At 39.5% G+C, this 21,879-nt stretch overlaps 2 protein-coding genes across 6 annotated transcripts in view; both read right to left on the bottom strand.

Annotated features, from left to right (window-relative positions):
• Window positions 1-5,701, bottom strand: rnf141 (ring finger protein 141). Of its 4 annotated transcripts, none has more exons than XM_075470485.1 (6): window positions 5,600-5,701; window positions 4,278-4,482; window positions 3,677-3,785; window positions 3,033-3,214; window positions 2,690-2,797; window positions 1-2,604 (listed from the first exon to the last, which is right to left on the bottom strand). In XM_075470485.1, the coding sequence occupies exons 2-6, from the start codon at window positions 4,412-4,414 to the stop codon at window positions 2,454-2,456; spliced, it is 687 nt and encodes a 228-aa protein (XP_075326600.1). In that variant the 5' UTR covers window positions 4,415-4,482; window positions 5,600-5,701; the 3' UTR covers window positions 1-2,453. The 4 variants fall into 4 exon arrangements, with proteins under 4 accessions (XP_075326600.1, XP_075326599.1, XP_075326602.1 ...); XM_075470484.1 differs by having other exon boundaries at window positions 5,586-5,698; XM_075470487.1 differs by having other exon boundaries at window positions 5,558-5,698.
• A 3,434-nt stretch (window positions 5,702-9,135) lies between these two features.
• The window catches only part of LOC142384773 (alpha-1,3-mannosyl-glycoprotein 4-beta-N-acetylglucosaminyltransferase C-like), a 51,163-nt gene continuing 38,419 nt past the window's right edge, over window positions 9,136-21,879 (bottom strand). The window contains exons 3-5 of one of the 2 annotated variants that reach the window (XM_075471081.1): window positions 10,894-11,036; window positions 10,641-10,788; window positions 9,136-10,525 (exon numbers count right to left, since the gene is read on the bottom strand). In XM_075471081.1, the coding sequence (XP_075327196.1) occupies window positions 9,357-10,525; window positions 10,641-10,788; window positions 10,894-11,028 (1,452 nt within the window). In that variant the 5' untranslated portion in view covers window positions 11,029-11,036 and the 3' untranslated portion in view covers window positions 9,136-9,356. Of the gene's footprint in view, window positions 10,526-10,640; window positions 10,789-10,893; window positions 11,040-21,879 lie in introns of both variants that reach the window. The other variant, XM_075471080.1, reaches the window with a different exon arrangement.

A 21,879-nucleotide genomic window follows, 5' to 3' on the forward strand; every position in this document is an offset into this window, starting at 1 on the left:
TTACAACATTAAAGTTTTTATTGCAAGTTTTTTTTTTCTGATGACAGCAGATAGAAACGTAGTCTGTGCTAGGGGTGTAATATAAACAAACCGCCTGGTTATAGAAGTTAACAAATTGTAGATTATACCAGCGAGGAAGCAGACTTGTGTAAACCTTCAGCCCATTAGAACACCGAGTCATAAAGTGCAAAGATGGAGAACATCTTTGTCAGGGATCATACAGTAAGAAAGGCTTCCAGGCCTCTTTCGCTCCAGCATTGCCTCTGATAAGGATGGGACTTCCATCGGCAGAATTCCAGGTTAATGCAACCACCTGAAGGCTGCAACATCGCATTACACAGCGGTTTGAGCGTTCAGTGCATGTACAGTAAGAAAAATAACAATAAGTCAAACAAAGAAATAACAGAATATGTGTGTTTACGGGACCAGATGCTTCACAAGTATAGCAAGTTGTGTTTGAATGGCCCATGCAGTCATGCAACAGCAAGATCGAGCTCCGTCTGCTGATCTTGGTGAAAAGTGTCTCTCACTGCTGTGCACGGATTACAGTGTCGGAGATTTGTACTAATTCCACCCAAAGAAAAAAAAAAGAAAAGAAGAAAAGCTGTGCAATTTTTTTCAGCAATGACAACCAAAAATTACTTCCGATTGCATTACAGTACTGGTTTTATTGTCTATTAGAGAGAACAGGATAAAAGACGATTATATCAAAAGACGAGCAAAAACTGAAAAGTGAACACTACATCACAGAATTCAACGAACAGCTACAGTTTCAGACGTGGAAAAGCTGGTTAACATGAATGCAATCGAAAGGAGAAACTGACTCGCCGTTACAACACAACGCTGAATTAGCAAGTCAGATCAGTACAACCTAAAATAAGAGCCTTTGACTTCAAAAATAGAAAAATTTCACGAATGAAAGTTAATGTTGAGTCATATTCACATTTTGTGAAATACTTGGGCTCGGACAAACTCCTCATAAATAACAAAGCAGAAATACTCATTCGAGATAAAAACCCTCTTTGTGGTTTAAATACAACAATTATAATCCTGCAAAACAGCATGTTTTAAGGAAAGGGTGCTTCACTTGTTAAACCAGTCATTTTTAGATACAGGCGTGAAAAAGCAAAGCAAGGACAAGAATGGATGCTTTGCTGGTGCAAAGTATAATATTTCGACAGCAGTCTGACTGAAATAATTCTAACAGAATCGTGTATGATGTTAAAAGAACGATAGTTCAAGTAAAAACAAGAGAAAATCTTAAATGACAAACAAGGGCCACATCAGATCAGCAAAGAAGACACCGCAACGAGCCAAACTGTCAAAAATCATGAAAAACTATTTAGTCCTTTACAATCGAAAGTAAATGGGTCACAGTCGGGCAATAATCTGCTTCAAAAATCCGCTTAAGACAGCTTCACATAACAGCACTCACACGGCATGTCATGTTGGGTATAAACAAGCAGGGTTACAGTGCACGGACGACACGATAGCTTTATAAGTGCAAAAAATAGATTTGGCTTCACAGCTTCTTACGAAACAGGAATGCGTTTGGTGCCCGAGACTTACTCAGATTCGCTGGAAGCAAACGTTTTGGAAATATTTTTGGGAAACGTGTTCGTTTTGCTTTCTGAGACCGACTCTCTCAGATGCTGCAAGGAGATGGGCAAAGACTCCATAAAGCTACCGTGCACTGCCATTAAACTGTTTGGCATCTAACGATATGATAATTAGCCAGTGTTGGGGGTGCTGACAGGCTAATGTATTAACACTGGAAAGTGCAAGGCTAAGCTTTTCTCTCTGTTCCCAGTTTTGGTGCTACGCTAACTCAGACACTTAAAAATAGTGGCATAACTCATGTAGTTCAACTCTGGCCAGAATGTCAACAAGGTTCTGAGAAAAAGAGTCAAACTTATCAAACCCTCTGAATACTAGATGCTCACTTAGTGCAACTATTTTTTTTCCTTCCTCTGGTTTCATCCCATTCAAATGAATGAAAGGCAACGTTAGTTTGTGTTGGGATTTACTTAATAAAGTGCTACAACAAACCCAATCCAAGTTTTCCTCTCCCACGCTGGGTAATGTCTGCAGGAGCTGAACGTTTGGGTGTTCTGTGTGTTAAATCAAAGAGTTACAATTGATTATAGTGTACAAGCACAAGATTATTACTCAAGACAACATGTCACACACTGTTCCCAAAAGACACCACAGCTACAATACATGGATTGCTCGGAGCATCATGGGATTTTTAAAAGATATAGGGATTCATATTCACGGTCTGTCTTTGAGAACATTAAAAGAGAACCCTGCCGGTTTCTCTTGCACTTTGCCTTTTATGGACAAAAATATATAGAATTCTTCTCTGTGAAAGTGACTTCTTATGTTTCAGCATGTAAAGTCTGCCTACGTGGGTTGATTTCCCTTGCTATCTACTTTGCTGGGTGTGCTGTGCGTTAAGGCCTGTGTGGGTGGCCTGCCTCGTCAGCCAAGTTGAGGATGTAGCCGGCTATGTCTTGCTCTGTGGGGATATCAGACATCACCCACGATTCGTTGGCAGCGGTCACTTGCAGACGACATATTGGACAGTTTTGGCTCTGCCCACTCCTGCGGAAACACAAGCATGTGCGCAGCAATCAACGGTCAGCGTGTATCTAAAACCTTCAAACTAAAGTTTACTCTGTCATCTTACCATTTATCTATGCATTTCTGACAGAAGCTGTGTGCACAGGGCAGGATGAGGTCGGCCTTTCCGTCCATGCAGATACAGCACTCCTCCTCATCAGTCAGTTGCTTCACTCTACATAGAGAGACAAACGCAGAAAAGGGTCCGGCTTCCGAATGCTTTCTAAAAGTAAGGTACTACTTTTTCTTAAGCATGGAATATCACTTTTAAAAGGATTTGATGGAGAAAGATATCCCTTTGTCAATAAACATGCATTAAAATCTAGAAATGATCACATCAACCACCCCTCTGCCCAGCCTATGCAAAGGAATTCTCTCAGAGGGAATTCTCTAACTTCCAGTGCACTGACCTCCCCATCCACATGCTGGCCTGGCAGGAGTCTGTGGAGGGAAGCTGTGCAGACGGGCCCTCAGTGGCGCCATCTGCAGACAGCACCTCGGCGGCCTGGCTGGTGATGTCGCGGTACAACTGGATGAACTGGTACAGGTTCATGATCCTGGTAGCTTCCACTATGCCACTCTCCTTGTTGATCTGAGCAGAGACAAGAGGCGATCACATGACACACGCGACCTAAATCCCACACATAGCAAAAACTGATGATGGGTTATGAGGTTTTCATTTAATTCAGGCAGGTGACTGACAGCTGCTATTAAAGGCCGCAACATTACCAGCCTCGGTCAGCGATTTTAATCCAACCTTATGAGGCATTTTGAGCTTATTTTTGTCATTTGTTTACATTTGTCAAAATGTTACTGAAATACAAAAAAAAAAAGAAAAAAGGAAAACTTTTATAACAGCTAAACATACTAGTTCACACCAAAGTTTAAAATCCCACCCAGAGCAATTGCCAAGCTCGACTATGGGCATTATTTTACCCTCATCTCCTTGTGAAACGGTTGTCCCACACAACAGCTTGTAGTTTCTTTTGCATAAATGAAAGGTGTGTGGGCAGCTGCTGCTCTTGGCAGATGCTCTGGGTTTATTTGGTCTCACCTTGGTGCACACGATCCTGACAGCCACCTTCCACAGGGCAGTGGCATCGGATCCTGGCTGCACTTCAAACAGCAGGTGCTTCTGCTGTCCAGCAGCTAGCTTGGCCGTCCTGAGAAGATAAGAGGGTAAGTTCAGCTCTCATTCAGTGTTGTTCTCAGTGTGGTTTGCTGCAGCACTTAACAGCACAGAGTGTGAACACAGCAACTTTTCATTTTTCCAAGCTGTGTGTTCAGTTTGAATATCTATGCAAATTTATTCCAGTTACTTCCACCGATCAGTCATCAATTACATCACTCTGTGCTCAATTTGTGTTTTAACAGTTTAACTTGTCAGAAAGTTTGAAGAAACCCAAGCTTCTAGACTAATACGGTGTTGTTTCATGTCACCAAGTGTGACTCTAGCTCACTTCCTCCACATCATCCTGCCTTCTAGTTCTTATCTCTGAGCGCTAGAAAGGTAATATTAAATTAGCAAAGAAATATCATCCAAGATAGTCACAGAAAACTACCTTTATAATCCACATAGATATCAGCCGAGTTCTGTCACGACAAAGCTATCTACGTTTTAAACCGACATCCGCCCTTGACAGACTGTCACTTACACGTCGTTAAGTTCAGACACTCTTGCCAGAAACTCTTCGTAGGTCAGGTAGCCACTGTCACGTACCAGCCCGGCATGTTTCACCAGCTTCTCAGGCAGATGGTTCATCACCGCCTGACCTGAGATCTGCTGGCCCATCCTGGAGGCGGCAGCACTTACAAAGCAGCAGAGGCAGAGGGCAGCACCGCATTCAAGTTCTGCACAGCCTGGTGGGAAACGATCGGTTAAGTTAGTCCGGACATTTAGGAAGTTTGTTTGTGGTGTGTCCATATTTTGTTCAAACAAACAAGTAAACTAACACTGACTGCGCCCTGTTGCTAATCTTTACAGCTGTCTGGTTGCTATCAACATGAAGTCAGAGTGCAAGATGTAGCAATGACCACTGAGTTGCCTCAGTAATGGGTGAGAACACAACTATTTACATAACATAACATTTCTATTCTATTCTATAAACACGTTGGCTAAGGTTGCAGCTGATGTGATGAGTCTCAATAAAGTCTCGAGTTTGTACCAGCCTCTATTTCTTTCTCCTTTAAACAGGTCTAAATCACGATCCTATCCACTAAACAATCTATCTACTACTATGTAGTAGATGGACTGTATCTACTACAATTTTGTGTTGAAGATTATCAGTCAGTGCTAGCTATAAAAATAAGAATAATTCATTCACTGACTTTAGTTAGTGTTTATGTTAAACTAAAGGGGGGGGGGGGACTCATAAAAAACCACTATGGGCAGCAAAAATGACACATGGACAGTTGTATCTTAAAAGACCAGGTGGACCTGAACACGTTTTAAACCAATCTCTATAAAATATCTGAAAAAAACCCAAACATACCGTTTCACATCAACAAATACTTTCTGTAACTGCACACATAGCATTACGTAGTAATGTCAATATTCCATAAGATACCTACCCATAGATTTTATGCATAAGATAACCAACCAAATGCTTACTTGACAAACACAAACTACGGCTCACCTGCATTAGCTAAATTAGCATTATGTAATAAAAGTCCACCAGAGCTAACTGTGCATACGTCAAGCTCGTTTCTCCAACAGGGCGAGGAGTGAAATGCTGTGGCGACGACGCCTTGAAGCGCTTCAGTTACACGTTTATAACAACGAACATCATCTACCAACGAACCTAAGTTAGAGTACGAAGGTTTCACAGAGCTCCTGAGCAGCGTTCTGCTACCAAGAGGCAGTTCAGTTTTCCCTGCAAATGAACCAACCGGTCAACAAGCAAAGAGTGAAAAAGACAAACCGTCCGCAAATCACCATCTGTTAAGAACAGGTGCTCTCTCACCACGCTTGTCACACCCGAGGTTGGAGTTCCAAACTTCACACGTAGCTTCGCTGTTAGCTTCCGCTGCTGTTGACAAAACGTTGAGGCGCAGCTTAATTACGTCACGGCTCTATCGTGAGTCGCATGTTATTCTACGTCACTTGTTTGTCTTTTTCCCCCTTTCTTCAAGAGGTCCTGGCTGCAGACCTCTGCCACTCCCTTTCTTTTATCAAAGCAAAATAAAACAAGACAAGAAAAAAATAATTGTTCGGTTGTCTTGTAGTATTCTACGTTACCCATTTGTCTTGTTTTGTAATGTTGAGTTGCTGAATTGATTACTTTATATCATAATGAAATTAGAAACAGGACTGTGTGTGAGACAAACAGTATTCACAGGCTGAATAAAACCAAGTGCATTCTAACCTGCTTCAAAGACTCAATACAACACACAACTAGACAGACTGCATCAGGCCTCTTTCTAATTCAAAAGAAGCTAAAAAGACCACATGTTGATTTAATGAAATAAGGTTAAAATGGCTGGAATTTCACAGATGTTTTGTGAATTATGTCATTTTGTGACACTGGATTACTGCGTACACCATAATCTAATTTTGTCAATTCAGTTAGTTTTAAGAAAATAATAAATCTAAAAAAGTTTTAAATATATGCTTGAACACATCATACAAACAGCTGGCAGTATGATATAATGAAAGCATTATCTGTGCAACATATTTAGATAGCACATAGATTAATCTTCTTAAAAAAACACTATATTGATTGTCTTAAAAAAGAGTTTTGAATCTGTATTTATCTATTTAATGATCTATTTTTGGTTTGGTCCACCATCCCATTTTTTTTTAATAGATTGTGAAGGAAAGCTGATGAGAGAGTGAATAGATTACATGTGACAGCAGGAGGTCAGGGAGGTAATAGGTGGAAGAAAAAGCAAGAAGAGGTAGAGAACGTGACAAGGAGAAAGATAAGATGAGGGGAGCTGCTCAGACTGGAGAGCAGAACAGGTCACCTGAGTAAAGATAACGCAGGGGGAATAAAATGAAAAAAAAAGGAGCACATTTATGACAAAAAGAGACACTGAAACCTGTATGAAACTTAAGCATGAGGAAAAGTCCATGAAAATGACAGCCGGAAATGAGGTCGGGGATGTGCATAAAATGAGGTTAAACTCATCATTAACTTATCTAGCCTGATGAAGCATTTTTGTAACAAAGTTTGAGAAGTGGGATCAACTTTGCTCCTGTTTCTCACCTCAAAACTCAGTTCAGGTTTGGCTCTATCAATGGCCAATCCATCTATTATTTACTGGTGATCACAACGCGTAAATGGGAGTCATGCAGAGATGAGACTGCATAACAGAGGACACCCGTAACTCCACCTCACTCGAGGAGGGACTCGTCCTTCACAGATTCTCATTCTTCACTCACACTGATTCTCACTGGATTGGGATCTGGAAGTTTGAAGAGTTGTGCTTGGACTGCAACAATGTTTAGGTGCTTCTGTATGAGCAACAGACCAAGGTGTGTATATACATACATACGTATGTATAAATATGTATATATATATATATATATATATATATATATATATATATATATATATATATATATATATATATATACGATATATATATAAATATATATATATATATATATATATATATATATATCTCTATATATAGAGATATATATATATAAATATGTGTGTATGTCCAGAGAGAGAGAGGGGAAGAGAGAGAAAGTAAATATGTATACATGTGTGTTTGAGATTCCACTGACTAGTCAGGGTCTTGCCTACATAATATCTAAATATCTTACCTACTGCCTACCACCAGAAGACCCCTTTTTTTTGTTCTTTTTTCCCCAAAGACAACTCAAACCTTAAAAGTGTCCACAGCGGTCGGTGCATAAGCCACACTGTGGACACCACATAACTTCTACATCTTTAATGTTGTGGTTGGTTGCGCTTATATGGCTGATACTAATATTAGCCCGTTTCTCCAAAACTTAAAATTCCAATTGTTTTTCTCTGAACAACACTCTTCCTCTTACGTCAGTTTTCTCCTGTTTTTCCCCATTGTGTCAGATTGTTCACATTACAAAACCCAAATTTGTGATTCTTTCTGGGCTACATTGATAAAAAACACTTCATATTTTTATTGGATATGAATTTGTGAACAATTGATAAGATGATATATAAACATATATATGATATTATGCTTCATTTTTATTACATGTTATTGTTTATTAGTACTTTTTGTTTAAAAGTGTCTGCTGTGAGAAATGATATGTATTATGAAGTTATCAATTGGAGTACAAGTAAATGGGTATTAAGTATATGCGAGGGATTGAGAAAAAAGATTATTTTGAAGAATTTTTCAGTCAATTATATAATCTCTAAAGGGGTTTGGTTAAACAGAATCCAACAATGTGGGTTTTCTAAATTACAAGTAAACCCTTTTGGTTGAGTGGATCGTCAGTAAGACAATAGTTTCTATGGCAGTTTCTTGATTAACCAGCAGATGGCAGCAGAGGACATCTAACAAAACTGAATCAAATTTTAAATGACTGATTAAAGGATAAGACCGGTTTTTTGACATTGGGCCCTTGATTTCACATTATAACATGATGTTCTACTCACCCCTGCTTGTTGTTGGTCATTTGGAGCTGTTCCGAAGATATTCGCGAGGCGTCTGGCTGCTCTCTTGAGATATTCGGCCATGAAACGGTTTCCTATGGGCAAGCTTATACAGGCACAAACTATGCTGTTTATAATTTATTAATTACTGTACATTAGCACTGATAACGTGGAGGTGCGTCGCTTACTTAAAAAAATCCGGGTTACTAATTTTGAATTTTAGCCGAATGAATAAATAGGCAGCAGGTCTGTGGGCTGTCTGTGGCAGTAGCACGACGAGGACGTCAGTAACACCCACTTTACGACAAAAAAAATCAAAATTACAATAAACCGGATTTTTTTAAGTAAGCGACGCACCTCCACGTTATCAGTGCTAATGTACAGTAATTAATAAATTATAAACAGCATAGTTTGTGCCTGTATAAGCTTGCGCATAGGAAACCGTTTCATGGCCGAATATCTCAAGAGAGCAGCCAGACGCCTCGCGAATATCTTCGGAACAGCTCCAAATGTTCAACAACAAGCAGGGGTGAGTAGAACATCATGTTATAATGTGAAATCAAGGGCCCAATGTCAAAAAACCGGTCTTATCCTTTAAAGCTTACTTTGCACATATATAACTCTGCAGAAGAGACAAAGTCTAACCTGACATTTTCTTTTTGATTGATGTTAGATGCCAGAAGCAGCTATTTAAAGCAGCATCAAATCTATCTGAAATCATGAACTCCATTCAGCTATTCAGTCATTTAATTTTTTTTTTTTTTTACTTCTGAAAAATGTCTCATAAAATTGTTTTATTTCAGCTACTAGCATTGATTCAGAAAGTCTGAAACCAGGACAGACAAATCAGAGCAGCACTTTTGCTACATTTAAATGGAATTCAGATGATACGACAGAAAAAAAGGAGATACCAGCCGAGCATAAATGTTTTTATAAACAGATTTTCAGAAAATGAACAGAAGTATAAAGGTTCCACGTACACATTAGTTATCCGAATAAATCACGATGAAAACTTACAGCAGGTCTCTTAACAACCCAAGAAAATATGGATTGATTTGAATTCACTTCACAGCAAAAGTCCAAAATGAATGCATTGCATCAAATTAAGATGTAAAAAAAATCATTAAAAAACTTAATCTCTTACTTTTTAAACTGACTAACGGGTTGTGTGGTCCATAGACTAACAGTTCTTATGATAAGCCACTCTTTTTGAGTGGCTGTGACAACTATTCTTACACACTCTATGTCAAAGCTGATCTTGCGGTCCACATTGTAAACCTCAATGTTCCCAACTTTGAACTCCCCTATTGTGATGTAAGAGGAACACTGTCTTCCCTGTTTTGTCTCCACAGACTTCTGGCCTACTTCCAGAGCTCCATGGTGAAGAATGTCATTCTGTCGGTCCTCCGTGCCTGTCACAATTTTAATTCTGCTTATTTTTGTCGATCTGTTAAATATTATGATGAAGAAGTCTCCAGTGCATGGAGGTTTCCCCCAGAAATACTCGTCAACAATACTGCTGTAAGCCTTGGTGGCATCGTAGTTTTCAAAGACGTTGATGTTTGTGTAAAGGCTGGCGGGGGGATTGTCAGGAATGTCTATGGAGTCTTCTTCAAAATCATCATCCTTCAGCTTGTTCTCTGCTCCTTTATAGGAGGAGTAGTAGCCCATGTGCTGGAACAGCGAAGGTTTGAAGCGGATCACGTCCTTCTGGGCCAGCAGCCCCCTGAAGTGGATGAGGAGCCAGTCGCAGGGCATTTCCTGGTAGAACATGAGGAGGAAATGAGCCAGACGTGGCAGGTCTCTGGAGTGGTACAGCTTCCCGATGTAACCCAGCTTAGAGAACTCCAGCATCACCCAGTAGGAACCTTCTCTTGATGTGATCACCTTCTTTAGCGCGGTCAGGAAGTTCCTGGAGCAGCGCACATCGTCCTCCAGCATCATGTAGAAGTCTGACAGGTTGGTGCAGAAGTTAAGGAGGAAAGCGTAGTCCACATTCTGCTTAGAGCGGAAACGGACCCGGTCCTCTGGGTCGTTATAGTTCCTTTTCAAACCGTCAAGAGATGGATAGTACTCCTCTGGGGTCTGGATGACCAGGAGGCGTCCGGCTATGATGTGGTGAGCAAACTTTCTGTTCATTTCCTGGACCAGGTTCTCACACCAGACCAGGTCAAAGTCTGCCAGATGGACCACAACCACAATCTCTTTCAGTTCCTCGTAACTGGACTGATCAAAGATGGATTTGATCGTCTCCAGCAGGTAGTTTCCTTTTTTCCTCTTGACAGATGCCAAGCCAATTGTGAGATACTCTGTGAAAAAAGAAGTCACGTCAGTCACTAATCCGTGGAATAATCCTAATGTATGTCTTGTTTTAAGATGTATAAACTATTAACAAATGATGTCTGGATGAGTATAAATACCTACTTTTGCGTGGCAGAGGAATCCCAGCAAGGTAGCGGTATGTCACATTGATACTCCCAGAGAAATTGGACAAGTCTCTAAAGGTGTGAACATATCTCTCAGAGTTTGAAGGATGTATCAACGTGTCACCTAGTTGTCTTTTTTCAGCCTCCTAAATTGAAAAATAACATGATAAAAATGTTTTTAATTAAAAACCATCAATATTCAGCACCAATAAGATTGTTTGGTGTCAAGTTTTTAAAGATAAGAAGCTTACCAACACATATCCATCATCCATGTAAAGGTTGAAAAAGAGCAGAGAGGTGAGAAGGAAGGCAAAGAATGGGAGCATGGATCGCTTCCTGAAGCACCTCATCTTGTCCACCGACTTCCACAGTAGCCTCATGCTCATGTTCCCAACTGCTGGAAATTACAGAGGAGCAGAGGTTTGATTAGCATTTGCTAAGTGAATGTTTTTATGTCAACCCTTGTGAGCACTGGGATTATGTCATTTTTACAAAGGATTGGCAGCAGGCTTCTGTCAACAGCAGACGTCTGCGTCCCATCATCTGCTGTAATAACAAGATTTGATTAAATTCCTTCACTGAGCGGACTGGCACAGAGTGCACCAGTTGATAGAGCTAAGTTCTGCAGCTCTGAAACGAAAAATACTGAAAATGCTGAAATGATGGCAGTCAGTCAATTAAAAGCAAACAAGAAATTCAATGACAAATTCAACTCTTTTGTAAGTCTTTTTCTTTTTTTCTAGAAATCATAATATGGCAGCCAGAGCAGATTTTTGTCGTCAAAGGAGGCAGAAACGAGAATAACAACAACTATATAAAAATTACAAATTTTTTGCACATTGCTGAATTCTGAAAGTATCTCAGGGGTGAAACTCAATCACCTCTTTCACCATTGTACTTTATTTTAGTCCATCACAAGTTTTGTCAGGAATTAGTAACAAGACAGTACGTGGATTTCCATTCACTAGCAAACCAAATTTGAAGCAATCTTTTTAAAAGCTGGAAAAAGAAAATGTGAATCCAATCCTGTGTTTAATGTGAATATTTGGCACACGGTGTCACCAGAAGGTGACAGTATAGGGTACATTGCTTATGGTTGTATTTCAGTAAAAGAAGTAGCTGTCCTAAATAAACTTCAGGGTAGGAAAAAAACAATAAGTGCAGCAGACATCCACAAGAGGAGAATGGAGCATCTACAAGAGGGGCTATTCTTCAGGAATTTCTTTTATCTCAGGAAATATTGGACATACTACATCATTTCTGGGAAGACACCTGTCAGTCATGACGGTCAAACCAGGAACAGCTGGTGAGTCACATCATTTTAATCTTTGCCATCTCAGAAGATATTTCCGTTCCCCCCATATGCACATCAAATCTTTAAAACAGACAAAACCCCCCTTAAGTGAACACATAAACTTGTTGCACATTAATGGAGATCATGTGCCATTTGTACCTTTTGCCTTTCATTTTTGTTTTTTACACGTAAATGGCAATGGAAACCCAACTACTTAGCTTAAGAACACTGCACAGTAACAGTCATTCTTTTATCTACATTCTTCTAGGCAACTCTTTTCTAATTACACTTGGATTTGACCAATTGTTAATATCAGAATATTGATTAGTGCAGCTTTAATCAAAATAATAATCAGTTGCAATACTGATGTAGCAGTCGCAAAGATGGACAGATCTTCATCTTTAATTAGGTTCTAATGGGCTACTCAACATGACAGATGTGGCCAACAGCACTCAGACTGATGCAGCAGGCTGATCTTAACGTTTATGAGTGGATTAAGCAAAATGACTGCTGGTAATGGATCATTTTTGGCCGTTAATCTATCCACTCACAAGGGGAGACGTCAGTCACCTGTTCTGTTTGCGTGTAGCAGTCACACAAGCCAGATTGTTTTCCAGAAGTCTCTTGACATCTCTTTATAAAAAAAAAATGCTCCAAGCACCGTCTGGTCTAATATTTGCTCACAGTTTTGGAAGTCTTATCTTAAAAAAAACGTCATCCTTCACTTATCCTTATCTTTCCTATTTGGCATCCCATCCAAAAAGAAACACTGATCCCATGACACCTTCCCTTATTCTGATGTTGTACAACACAGAAAAGCAGCCTTCGATGTGAGAAGTCGTAAGCTCCCCGGTGGCACGGACAATTTCAGCAAAGACCTGTTGCTGGGTTTGCTGACTGATTTAACAACCTATTATTAATTCTGTTATCCGCTGCTCGAGTTCCATTTTAGGCTGAAAACCATCGGCTAGAGAAGAAAGCCATTTTGTGCCTCTGACAGGAAAAGGCTCCAGCGTGGCACCTGAGTGAAGCAAAATTAGTGGAAAGACAAGGACAGCTGTCACAAGTAAATATTATGAAAGTCCTCTCAATCCCCCCTCCCACACACACACGCACACACACTTGCACACCATTATCTGAGACAGCAGCCTGTGAAATCAGATATTGAGACGAGAAAGGAATATCTAACAGGGCACGATAATGGCTTCATGGTTTCTCTGAGGGACAGAATCCTGCTAAGAAATTAGATTTTTGTTTGCTTTCTCTCACTGAATCTAAACAACAAGTAAACTTCCAATGAGTCATATGGAAATGAAGGTACGTTTGTGAATATACAAGCACCATTTTTTTGTGGCCTGTTTAGTTTTAAATGCTCGCTGTAGTGTTTCTTTGATTATTTATTCAGTTTTTGTCGGGAAATTATCAGGCTGTATGCCCTGCAAGCTAATTTCAACAACTGAAGTCATTTCAGATTAGAGGTGCTAAAATTACAACAGGTAGAAGGGAATACCAATAAGCTCCTGCATTTAAAACCATAAAATGTCCCAGGCGGGCTTCTCTTCATGACTGCACATGAACAACAGCCTCACCTGAACAGAGATGAGAACTGATTTGCTCTGCTTACTAGAGTTTTGTTTCATAAAATCAACTGTAAATGGGAAATTGCAACACCACTCAAGGCTTGCAGTTGCTTGGCAGTCTTGATTTGATGGTAAATCTTTTGGATGAACCTTTTAAAAAGGTAAAAACGAGGCTGAGTTGAATGCTTAAAACAAGTAATTTTCCGCATTCTACAGCTGCAGATGGACACGAACATTCCAGTACATTCACATGCATGGTTAATTAGAGCTACGGTTACAGTTTGACTTGGCCACGACTTTGTCCCAGTAAACATGCACAAGAGAGGAATAAAGTTATTGATAGAAGTATGTTCGAAGCTGCCACACTGTGGTGTGCATAAGAAAACATTTGATATTTTGGTGCTTCAAACCAGATTATCGTTCATGTCAGTATAGCTGAGTTCACTGCACGTCTTTAAGTTATTTGAATGGTGATTTTGCTAGAAGATGCTGCAGTTATAAATAATCTGGATTTTATTAGAGCAGAGCGACAGTTGTAAGTGCTTTAAGTGACCGTGAGTTGACACGTAGTCTTAACGGGCTGCTTTTTAATCAGTTTCTGATGCATTTAGCTGTAATTACAGTGCATTTTATTTGTAAAGCACTTTACATTGCATTACAACCTCACAGGACAACAATGAGAGCTGTCTGACTAAGAAACTGAAAATGTGTAAAAGGGGCAGCTTTATTGGGGAATTTGGCCTCACTGATATAAAATGACGCTTTATTGCTTTTTTTATTTAATTTAAAGGCACTTTATCCCCTGTGGTTATTCTATGTTGCTACCAGCTTCTTTTTCTTCTGTGTACTGGACGGGAAGTAAAACTCCAAGGCTAGCTGGAGTCCAGTTGAGCGCATACATGCAGTAAGTCGACTCTCAGCTGCATTATCTTGGTGTGTTAGTCCCACTTTGATAAGTTTGATCATATGTGATCATGGTCAAACTAAAATGTTTACATGTATTCTAAAGGTTTGGTCACGGTCGGAATACACAGTAATTCCTTAATTTCTACTGTAATGTAAATGTACTAATTGAAAACAATATATTTTAGGTAGGGTTGTTTTCACACCTGTGGATCTACTCAAGGCAAGCAATAAGCAGTGTTCAGTGCCTCAAAGTAATCATAGGGTTTAATTGTCTCAATCTAATAGTCTAAAGCGTAAACAAAAGTGAAGTTTAGTGCATGTTTTTCCATGAAGTCAATGGATTTCATCTTTGATTGATGGAAGCCTCATAGGACGACTCTTTGGTCTGCTCTGAGAACTCCAATTTTGATTCAACAATGGACTGTTGGTTAGCAATCCCTATTAATATGGTCTATATCAAAAGGTCTCACATGATCTTAGCGCTGTCATTCTCCACCACCTTTGGAGGTGTCTCCTATTCTGATCTCTACTCAACACAGATGTTCCTGTACACTTTTCAGCCGCCTGTATATGACATCCTGATACATGACTTTCTTGATCCTTGATATTTTGTCCTGCATAGTAACTCTGATGCTTGCTAGCCTCTGGCCTCTTTCCTTTTGATCAGTGTGCTGGACTTGGGCTGAAACCCTGTGTGCATAGTGAGAGGCTTTTTTGTCTTGATATCAGTGGCTTCCATCTCCTGCTGAGGCCAGGTTTTCATTCCTGCGGGGTATCTGATAACTAGCGGGACATGCGTGTTAATGGCTCGGAATCAACAAATGGGAAGAGCAAAGTGTCTGTACGTCCACATAAATACACACAGCATAAATGAATAAATAATGAGAAATAAACAAGTTTTCATGATAGAGTGTTGTGGATGAATTCGGTAGTCTCATAGCTGGAGGAAATAAAATGCTCAGCTGTACAACAGTGGATCCTTCTGTATCACTTGCCACACAGCAGACGGGTAAACAGGCTGCGGCTGTGGTGAGCATCCTGATGGCAGACATTTCATTTGCTTTACTGATGGGAAGTTTAAATCACCTGCTGCAGCGCCTTCACATTTTGGGCCATACATATTTCATGTTAGTTTGTGCTGTTTCCAGGAAGGAGACTTTCTTTTGGTTCTTTGTAGAAGTAGGAGCGTTTTTTTTTTTTTAAATTAGGGTGAAGAGGTGCCCTGTGATGGACTGGAGACCAGTCTAGGGTGTACCCTGCCTCACGCCCAGTGGCAGCTGGGATAGGCTCTATCAATCAATCAATCAATCAATCAATCAATCAATCAATCAATCAATCAATCAATCAATCAATCAATCAATCAATCTTTATTTATATAGCGCATTTCATACCACAGGCAACTCAATGTGCTATCTCTAAAACCCCCGCAGGCCGCAGCCCTGAACTGGATTGAGTGGGTATACCATGTGAGGTAACCATGAACTAGGTCTCAGTGGATTTCAACAGATTTTTCTGTACCTGTCACTATATATTAGTGATCCATTCTAAAGTGAGAACTGGCAGCCTTCAAAAAAAGCTATGATTTGAACGGCAATTTGGAAAATGAAGGGCTTGCATATTGCGTCAAATTTAGAGGAGACAAGCTGGAGGGTTGAGGATTTAATGACTTAACCATAATAGAAGTGTGCCTGCAAAAAGAGAAAAAAAACAACGTCCATCAAGGTGCCCTGTCGGCAAGACACTTTATCCCTATTTGCATCAGTATCGGCAACGTCTCCACCAGTAAGAGAGGGATTTTACTGGGAGGCCCACATGTGGGAATATGTGTAACTGCGTGATACGCGGAAGGAGGATCTGGCTGCTCAGCAAAACCATTCCCTGAATAAATTTGGACCGAAAATGATGGATAGGATACTTGTTGCAACAGAGACAGATTGCTCTGAAACTCCACAGAGATGTATACTGTATGTATGACAGTCAGCTCACATTAAATACTCATTGAATTTGGATGATTTGGCATAGGCAATGACATGCAAAGGCTCTGCAAAGATATGCATCCTGCGTTTTTGAGTAAAACTGAATATAAAAGAGCAGCATTGAATACTAACAGCTTAGCCCACTGAGGCTTCCATATCTTCTTTCTCATTTATATTTCAGGCTTTCTCTTTCCTGTTGTGCAATTACAACTTATTGCATGCCTCTGCAAACACACACTCACCTCCTCTCATACCTCTCAAATTCAACTAAGATAACAAGGTTGATTCTACTTCAAGTGGGAGGCAGGCTCAACATAGACCTGGAAACTAAAACCCTTTTCACACATGAGATACGTAACATTAAATCAAAGCAACGGTGTTCAGTCATTCACACCTTGGTCTCTTTTCTGTTAATGTTCTTCACTCTTCTTTCAGACATGCCTGTGAAAGCGATGGAAAAAGCCACGATGAGCCCGTGATATTCAGATTCACGTGAGATTGGACCATGGGTGAAGTGCGTAGGTGATGGCTTTAACCCCTCAATATTGCAGTCTTTCAGTTTTCTGCCAACAAAATCTCATATTGCCATAACAAAGTGTGCAGTGACTGTGTGGAACTAAGATATGGAAGCAGTTGCAGTTGTAAACATCACTTTCCTACATGTTTAAGCTTATTGAACATTCATTGTTATACTCATTAATCACTCTAAGTACACAGCTTTTATGAACTCAAAGAATTTTTTTTATTTCACTTGAAGACTCGAGGAAGTTTTACTTTTGGCATAAGAATCCTATCAATGTAGATATGATGTAACACTAAGCTAGAATTATTGTAGATAAAATCAAGGCATTGGCAGGTTTGAACAGTGTTATTTATTCAATATCATGACCTGTTGGATTCGTCCAAAGAGCTGATTTTATATCAGATTAACCCACTTTTTCCTGTGTTAGAAGTGATGTGTATATCTTTTTAGGTCCAGTTGCCACCAGATTAATGGAATGAAGTGCATGTGTGAAAGGGGCTTGAAAGAGCCACAGCCACATAACAGAGCAATCCCTGTACATGATCACCAAAGAGTAGCTCACAGATTATAGTTCCAGTACCGACTATATGTCTGGATGCAAATGTGCTCATTTTTTGTATTTCTAAACTAGCAGTTACATGGAAAACAAAACTGAGTCACGCATATGAACTTAAGATGCTTTCAGGCTTCGTTCGATAACGATTGACGATAACGTGTGTATTCCAATCAATATTTTTATTTTTTTATTTTTACAATAACATTAGAACATAAGTTCAGTAAATATGTGTCACTCATTGCACTACTTTATAATTAGAGAAGAAGAATTTCATAATCATTTATCACATAAAGAACAAGTTTGGTGTTGTTGTAAAATCAAGTCACCCTCAGTATCAAGTTTCAATATAATGACCAGAGAAAAAATTCACGGGGAAATATTTTCTTTATACATTTACTTTTCGTGAGCAATACTTACTGATTATTAATTAAAATAAACAAGTCTATTCATGTTCACCATGCAGTTGTGCTCGTGCCACTTGCTTCTCTTCTACGTTTTTTTTTACTCCATAAAGCTGCTGTTTCATCTTCCAGTCGTATATATACAGCCTGAAATAGAAGGTCTTCTCTGTGTGTCACTCTCCGTGTGTCACTCTCTGTGTGTCACCTTGAATGAATAAAGCAAGCAGACTCAGTGTTCCTTCAAATTTCCTGAGAGTTCAAAGTCCACAGCAGACTGAACAATGACGATGGCGCTGCATATGCAGTGAGGCTGTTTCACTTCTGTTTCAGAGCAGATCATCGCAGCACTGAGATGTGCTCAGGAATCTGTGCCAAGGGCTGCTAATAGCTTTTTTTTAAAATCCCCTCAAGTTTCTGAACTTCATACAGACTTTGAATATAATCTAACACACAATGTGTGTCTCTGACTCTATATCCTGCTATTATTCTCCATCCAGTGCCTCGGGCAAAGAGGTAAATGTGAGTCAAAGCGCTGACTGCTGAGGAGAGGCCATCCTCATTACAGTCACTACCACTGGGACTGCAAAAGCCTTTCATGTTCGTCTTTGACCCTGAAAGGTAAATACACTCATGTACAGCAGGCCCCCTGAGCACAAGTGCCAAGCCTCAGAAGTAGAGAATTATATCTGCTTGGGGATTAAAGCCTTCTTTAATCTTGAATACTGTGCAGCTCGTTGCAGCAACTGTGATAACAGATTACAGTGATCTGATTATTTTAGTCAACGGGAATCTGAATAGGGTTCTGCGACCAATATAACACTCACAGTAAATCTTACAGATGGTTTGAGTTGAAGCAAAGCGGCTCAGAGGCAATACATTGTTATTAGTAACAGGAAAACAAAGACTTGGATAAGAACAGAGTGATGTAGTGAAAAGCTGATTAGATCCGAGATGTAGAAGCATTTCACACTGATTAAGCATTGCTCCTCAGTCTGACCTGAAACAGACCCTTTAGGAAAAAAAGAAAAATTAAAAATCAATACAGCAGAGCTAGAGACACTGTCTTTATTATTCCACACATTGTACTTTCTGGTAGCCCGAGGCAGAGGAGAAGTGCAGCCTACAATCTGATCAATTCACTTCTCCAACTCCACGACTCTCAACCCACTGATTTTTCTTTCTCACACCTCACACCCAGTGCAAGACCTGTAAACACACTTTGATGTGTGAAATCAGCACATTTCTATATTCGAGCCAACATACACTTGGGCCTTGAAAAAAACAGCTACAAAATGCTTCACACATATATTTTTTCTAACTGCTCAGTCCCCCAGTTAAGAGAATTTCAATCAAAATCCTTTTAAATTTTTTCATGACAAGTGAATAATTGCCAGATTCTGTTTTGCAGCTTTTCCACATCAACACTTTAGATGTCAGAAAAGTCCCGAATTTGCAGTTTTCCATCAGTTTTGTTCTTCTGACTCCAGTTCGAATGGTTTTCCCTCTGCATGTGATGCTGGTCTGCTACTGCCACTGAATTGTGAGTGCAATATCTTCAGAAATCGATAGAAATGACAAATTTTTGTTTTTTGCCAATCAGATTATGTCGTGAAATGTATAGCTATTAAACAGCAACAAATAAAATGAACAAAGCACAAATACAAAATACATCCCAGACACAATTATTGGCACATGTCACTAATACATCAACACCATAATTAGTCATAGGTGTTGAACACCTACAACTAATTACACTCCGCTGTAACCGTATATACATATTTACCTAGCTATATATTTAACAACTGTTCATAACTGTCTATATTTTACATACATATTACTTTATATTTATTTTCCTACACCTGCTGTTTTTTACTGTATACTATATATAAATATCGTATATATTTTTTAACACACTCACTGCATATAATAATATTTTTATTTTCATACCTGCACTAATCAACATACTGTATATATTCTATGGTATATTCATTCATACCTGCAGTAATCAATATGCTGTGTGTATATATAGTTTTAGCACATTCACTGCATATATCATATATAGGGCTGGACAACGATTAAAATTTTTAATCTAATTAATCACATGATTTCCCTGATTATTCACGATTAATCGCATTTGTACGCAAAATCCAAAAATGAATTCAAAAGGAGTGTACAGCTTTTTGCATTTAGTTTTATTTCAAATCTGCTGCCATACGAATGAAAGTGCCATAACATTTGTTGTGCAAACACACTTTTAACATCAGCATTTTTATGTAGAAGCCTCGCTCCACTGTGTGTTTTGTTGAATGACTTGCTGGTATCAATTGTGTGTTTTGCCTTTAAGTTATATTTTAGACTGGAACTACTACGGTGAGAAGACAATTCAACTTGGCAGTGTTTACAGATGACTTTGGTTCTGTCGACTTTAAAATGAAAATGGCCAAGTAAAAGTTCCGTACCCTTCTCCATGTTTGGTGGATCCGCCGATTACTTTCTTTTCCGTTCCGCAGCAGACAGCAACAGACTTTTACAAAATAAAAGCCTGTGAGCAACAGACTTTTACAATTTTTTTTATAATTTTTAAATAATAAAACTAGGGGTGGTTTGTGGCATAGTAGGTGCCACATGAGCAGGCGCCCCACGTACAAGAGGCTATAGTCCTCGCTGCAGTTGGCCCCAGTTCTAGTCCCGCATTGGACGGCCCTGTTCTGTGTGTCGTTGCCCCTCTCTTGGCCCCCTGCTTCCTGACTCTCTGAACTTTCCTATCCATTAAAGCCACAAAAGCCCTAAAAATTTTCTTTTAAATTTATAAAAAAAAAAGAAAAAAAAAAATTATTATTATTATAATTTAATAAATTAAAAAATAAAACATGCGTTCATGCGCCATCAAATATTTATCGGCGTCAAATAATTAATGCGCTAACACGATAATAACGAGTTAACTCGCCCAGCCATAATCATATAGTATATTCAGCTCATACCTGCACTGCCCATATGTAGATACTTTGCACTTTACTACTCTGTACTTCTAGTTAGATACTAAACAGCATTTCGTTGTCCAAGTACTTGTTACTGTGTTCAATGACAACAAAGTTGAATCTAATCTAATCTAATCTAAAACTATATTTCCACATCAGGGACCTTTTCCAGGTACCAGGGTCTTTTAGGAGGTCCTTTCCTCGGCCCGTCTGCTTTGACAGCAGGAAGCAGGGTGTCTTAAAAGAGTTCCAGGTGAGAAATCTAAGCCACGAAAAGGTCCCTGATAGGGCAGTAGTTCTTTTGAGGTTACCCTGAAGCTTTTGGGTGGAGCTTGCAGCTCTGTACATTTCTGCTTGGTTCCAGCATTTTATCTTTCATCTTCTGTCTCAGTCATTTCAGGTTTAACATCAAGTGGCTCATCAAATCTTTTAACTTAAATTGCATGTCTTGAATAGTTATTACTGTTTTTAAACACAGCATTCAAACTCACATTAATTTCCAGAGTCAGGGAGGACACAAAGCTCAGATTGGGACACAAAAGCCGTGAAAACAAAGCAATAAAACCCTAGTCTCTGGTATTTTCACAGCGTTTCCGCTCTGAGCCAAAAAAAAAAAAAAGCCCACTGAAATGTAAATCAGACTGATTCTGAGGTGATCTAGCAGAAGCGGACTTCCTGGCTTGTTGGCTGTTTTGGTAGAGCGGTGCACTGCCACCTCTACGGCAGACAACGGCGCTGCATTAAAAACAGGTGGGAATCTGTCATGGAAATCATTGCATGGGCTCAGGAACACTTCCAGAAATCATTTTCTGTGAACACAGTTCACAGTGCCATCTATAAATGCAGGTTAAAAATCTATAATTAAAAGAAGAAGACTTCTATGTGAACTTCGATGTCTGCTGTCCAGACCTTTCATCCCTTGAAAACGATCTCCCAAGGGTCCAGCAACTGGTCACCTCAGTCCCCAGATGTTTAAAGAAGTCCCAACTTTTTCAGATGTGTTCCTGCTATTCAATTCAACAT

Source organism: Odontesthes bonariensis, chromosome 7 (genome assembly GCF_027942865.1).
Source record: "Odontesthes bonariensis isolate fOdoBon6 chromosome 7, fOdoBon6.hap1, whole genome shotgun sequence".
In the NCBI taxonomy this organism is placed as follows: domain Eukaryota; kingdom Metazoa; phylum Chordata; class Actinopteri; order Atheriniformes; family Atherinopsidae; genus Odontesthes; species Odontesthes bonariensis.

What these genes read in the sequence shown, in the direction of transcription:
- rnf141 (XM_075470485.1), bottom strand. Translation starts at nt 4,414, where the DNA reads ATGGGCCAGCAGATCTCAGGTCAGGCGGTGATGAACCATCTGCCTGAG. An exon ending in TCAGGATCGTGTGCACCAAG is followed by an intron (nt 3,215 to 3,676) that starts GTGAGACCAAAT and finishes GTCTCTGCTCAG; the next exon opens with ATCAACAAGGAGAGTGGCAT. An exon ending in CAGAAATGCATAGATAAATG is followed by an intron (nt 2,605 to 2,689) that starts GTAAGATGACAG and finishes GTGTTTCCGCAG; the next exon opens with GAGTGGGCAGAGCCAAAACT.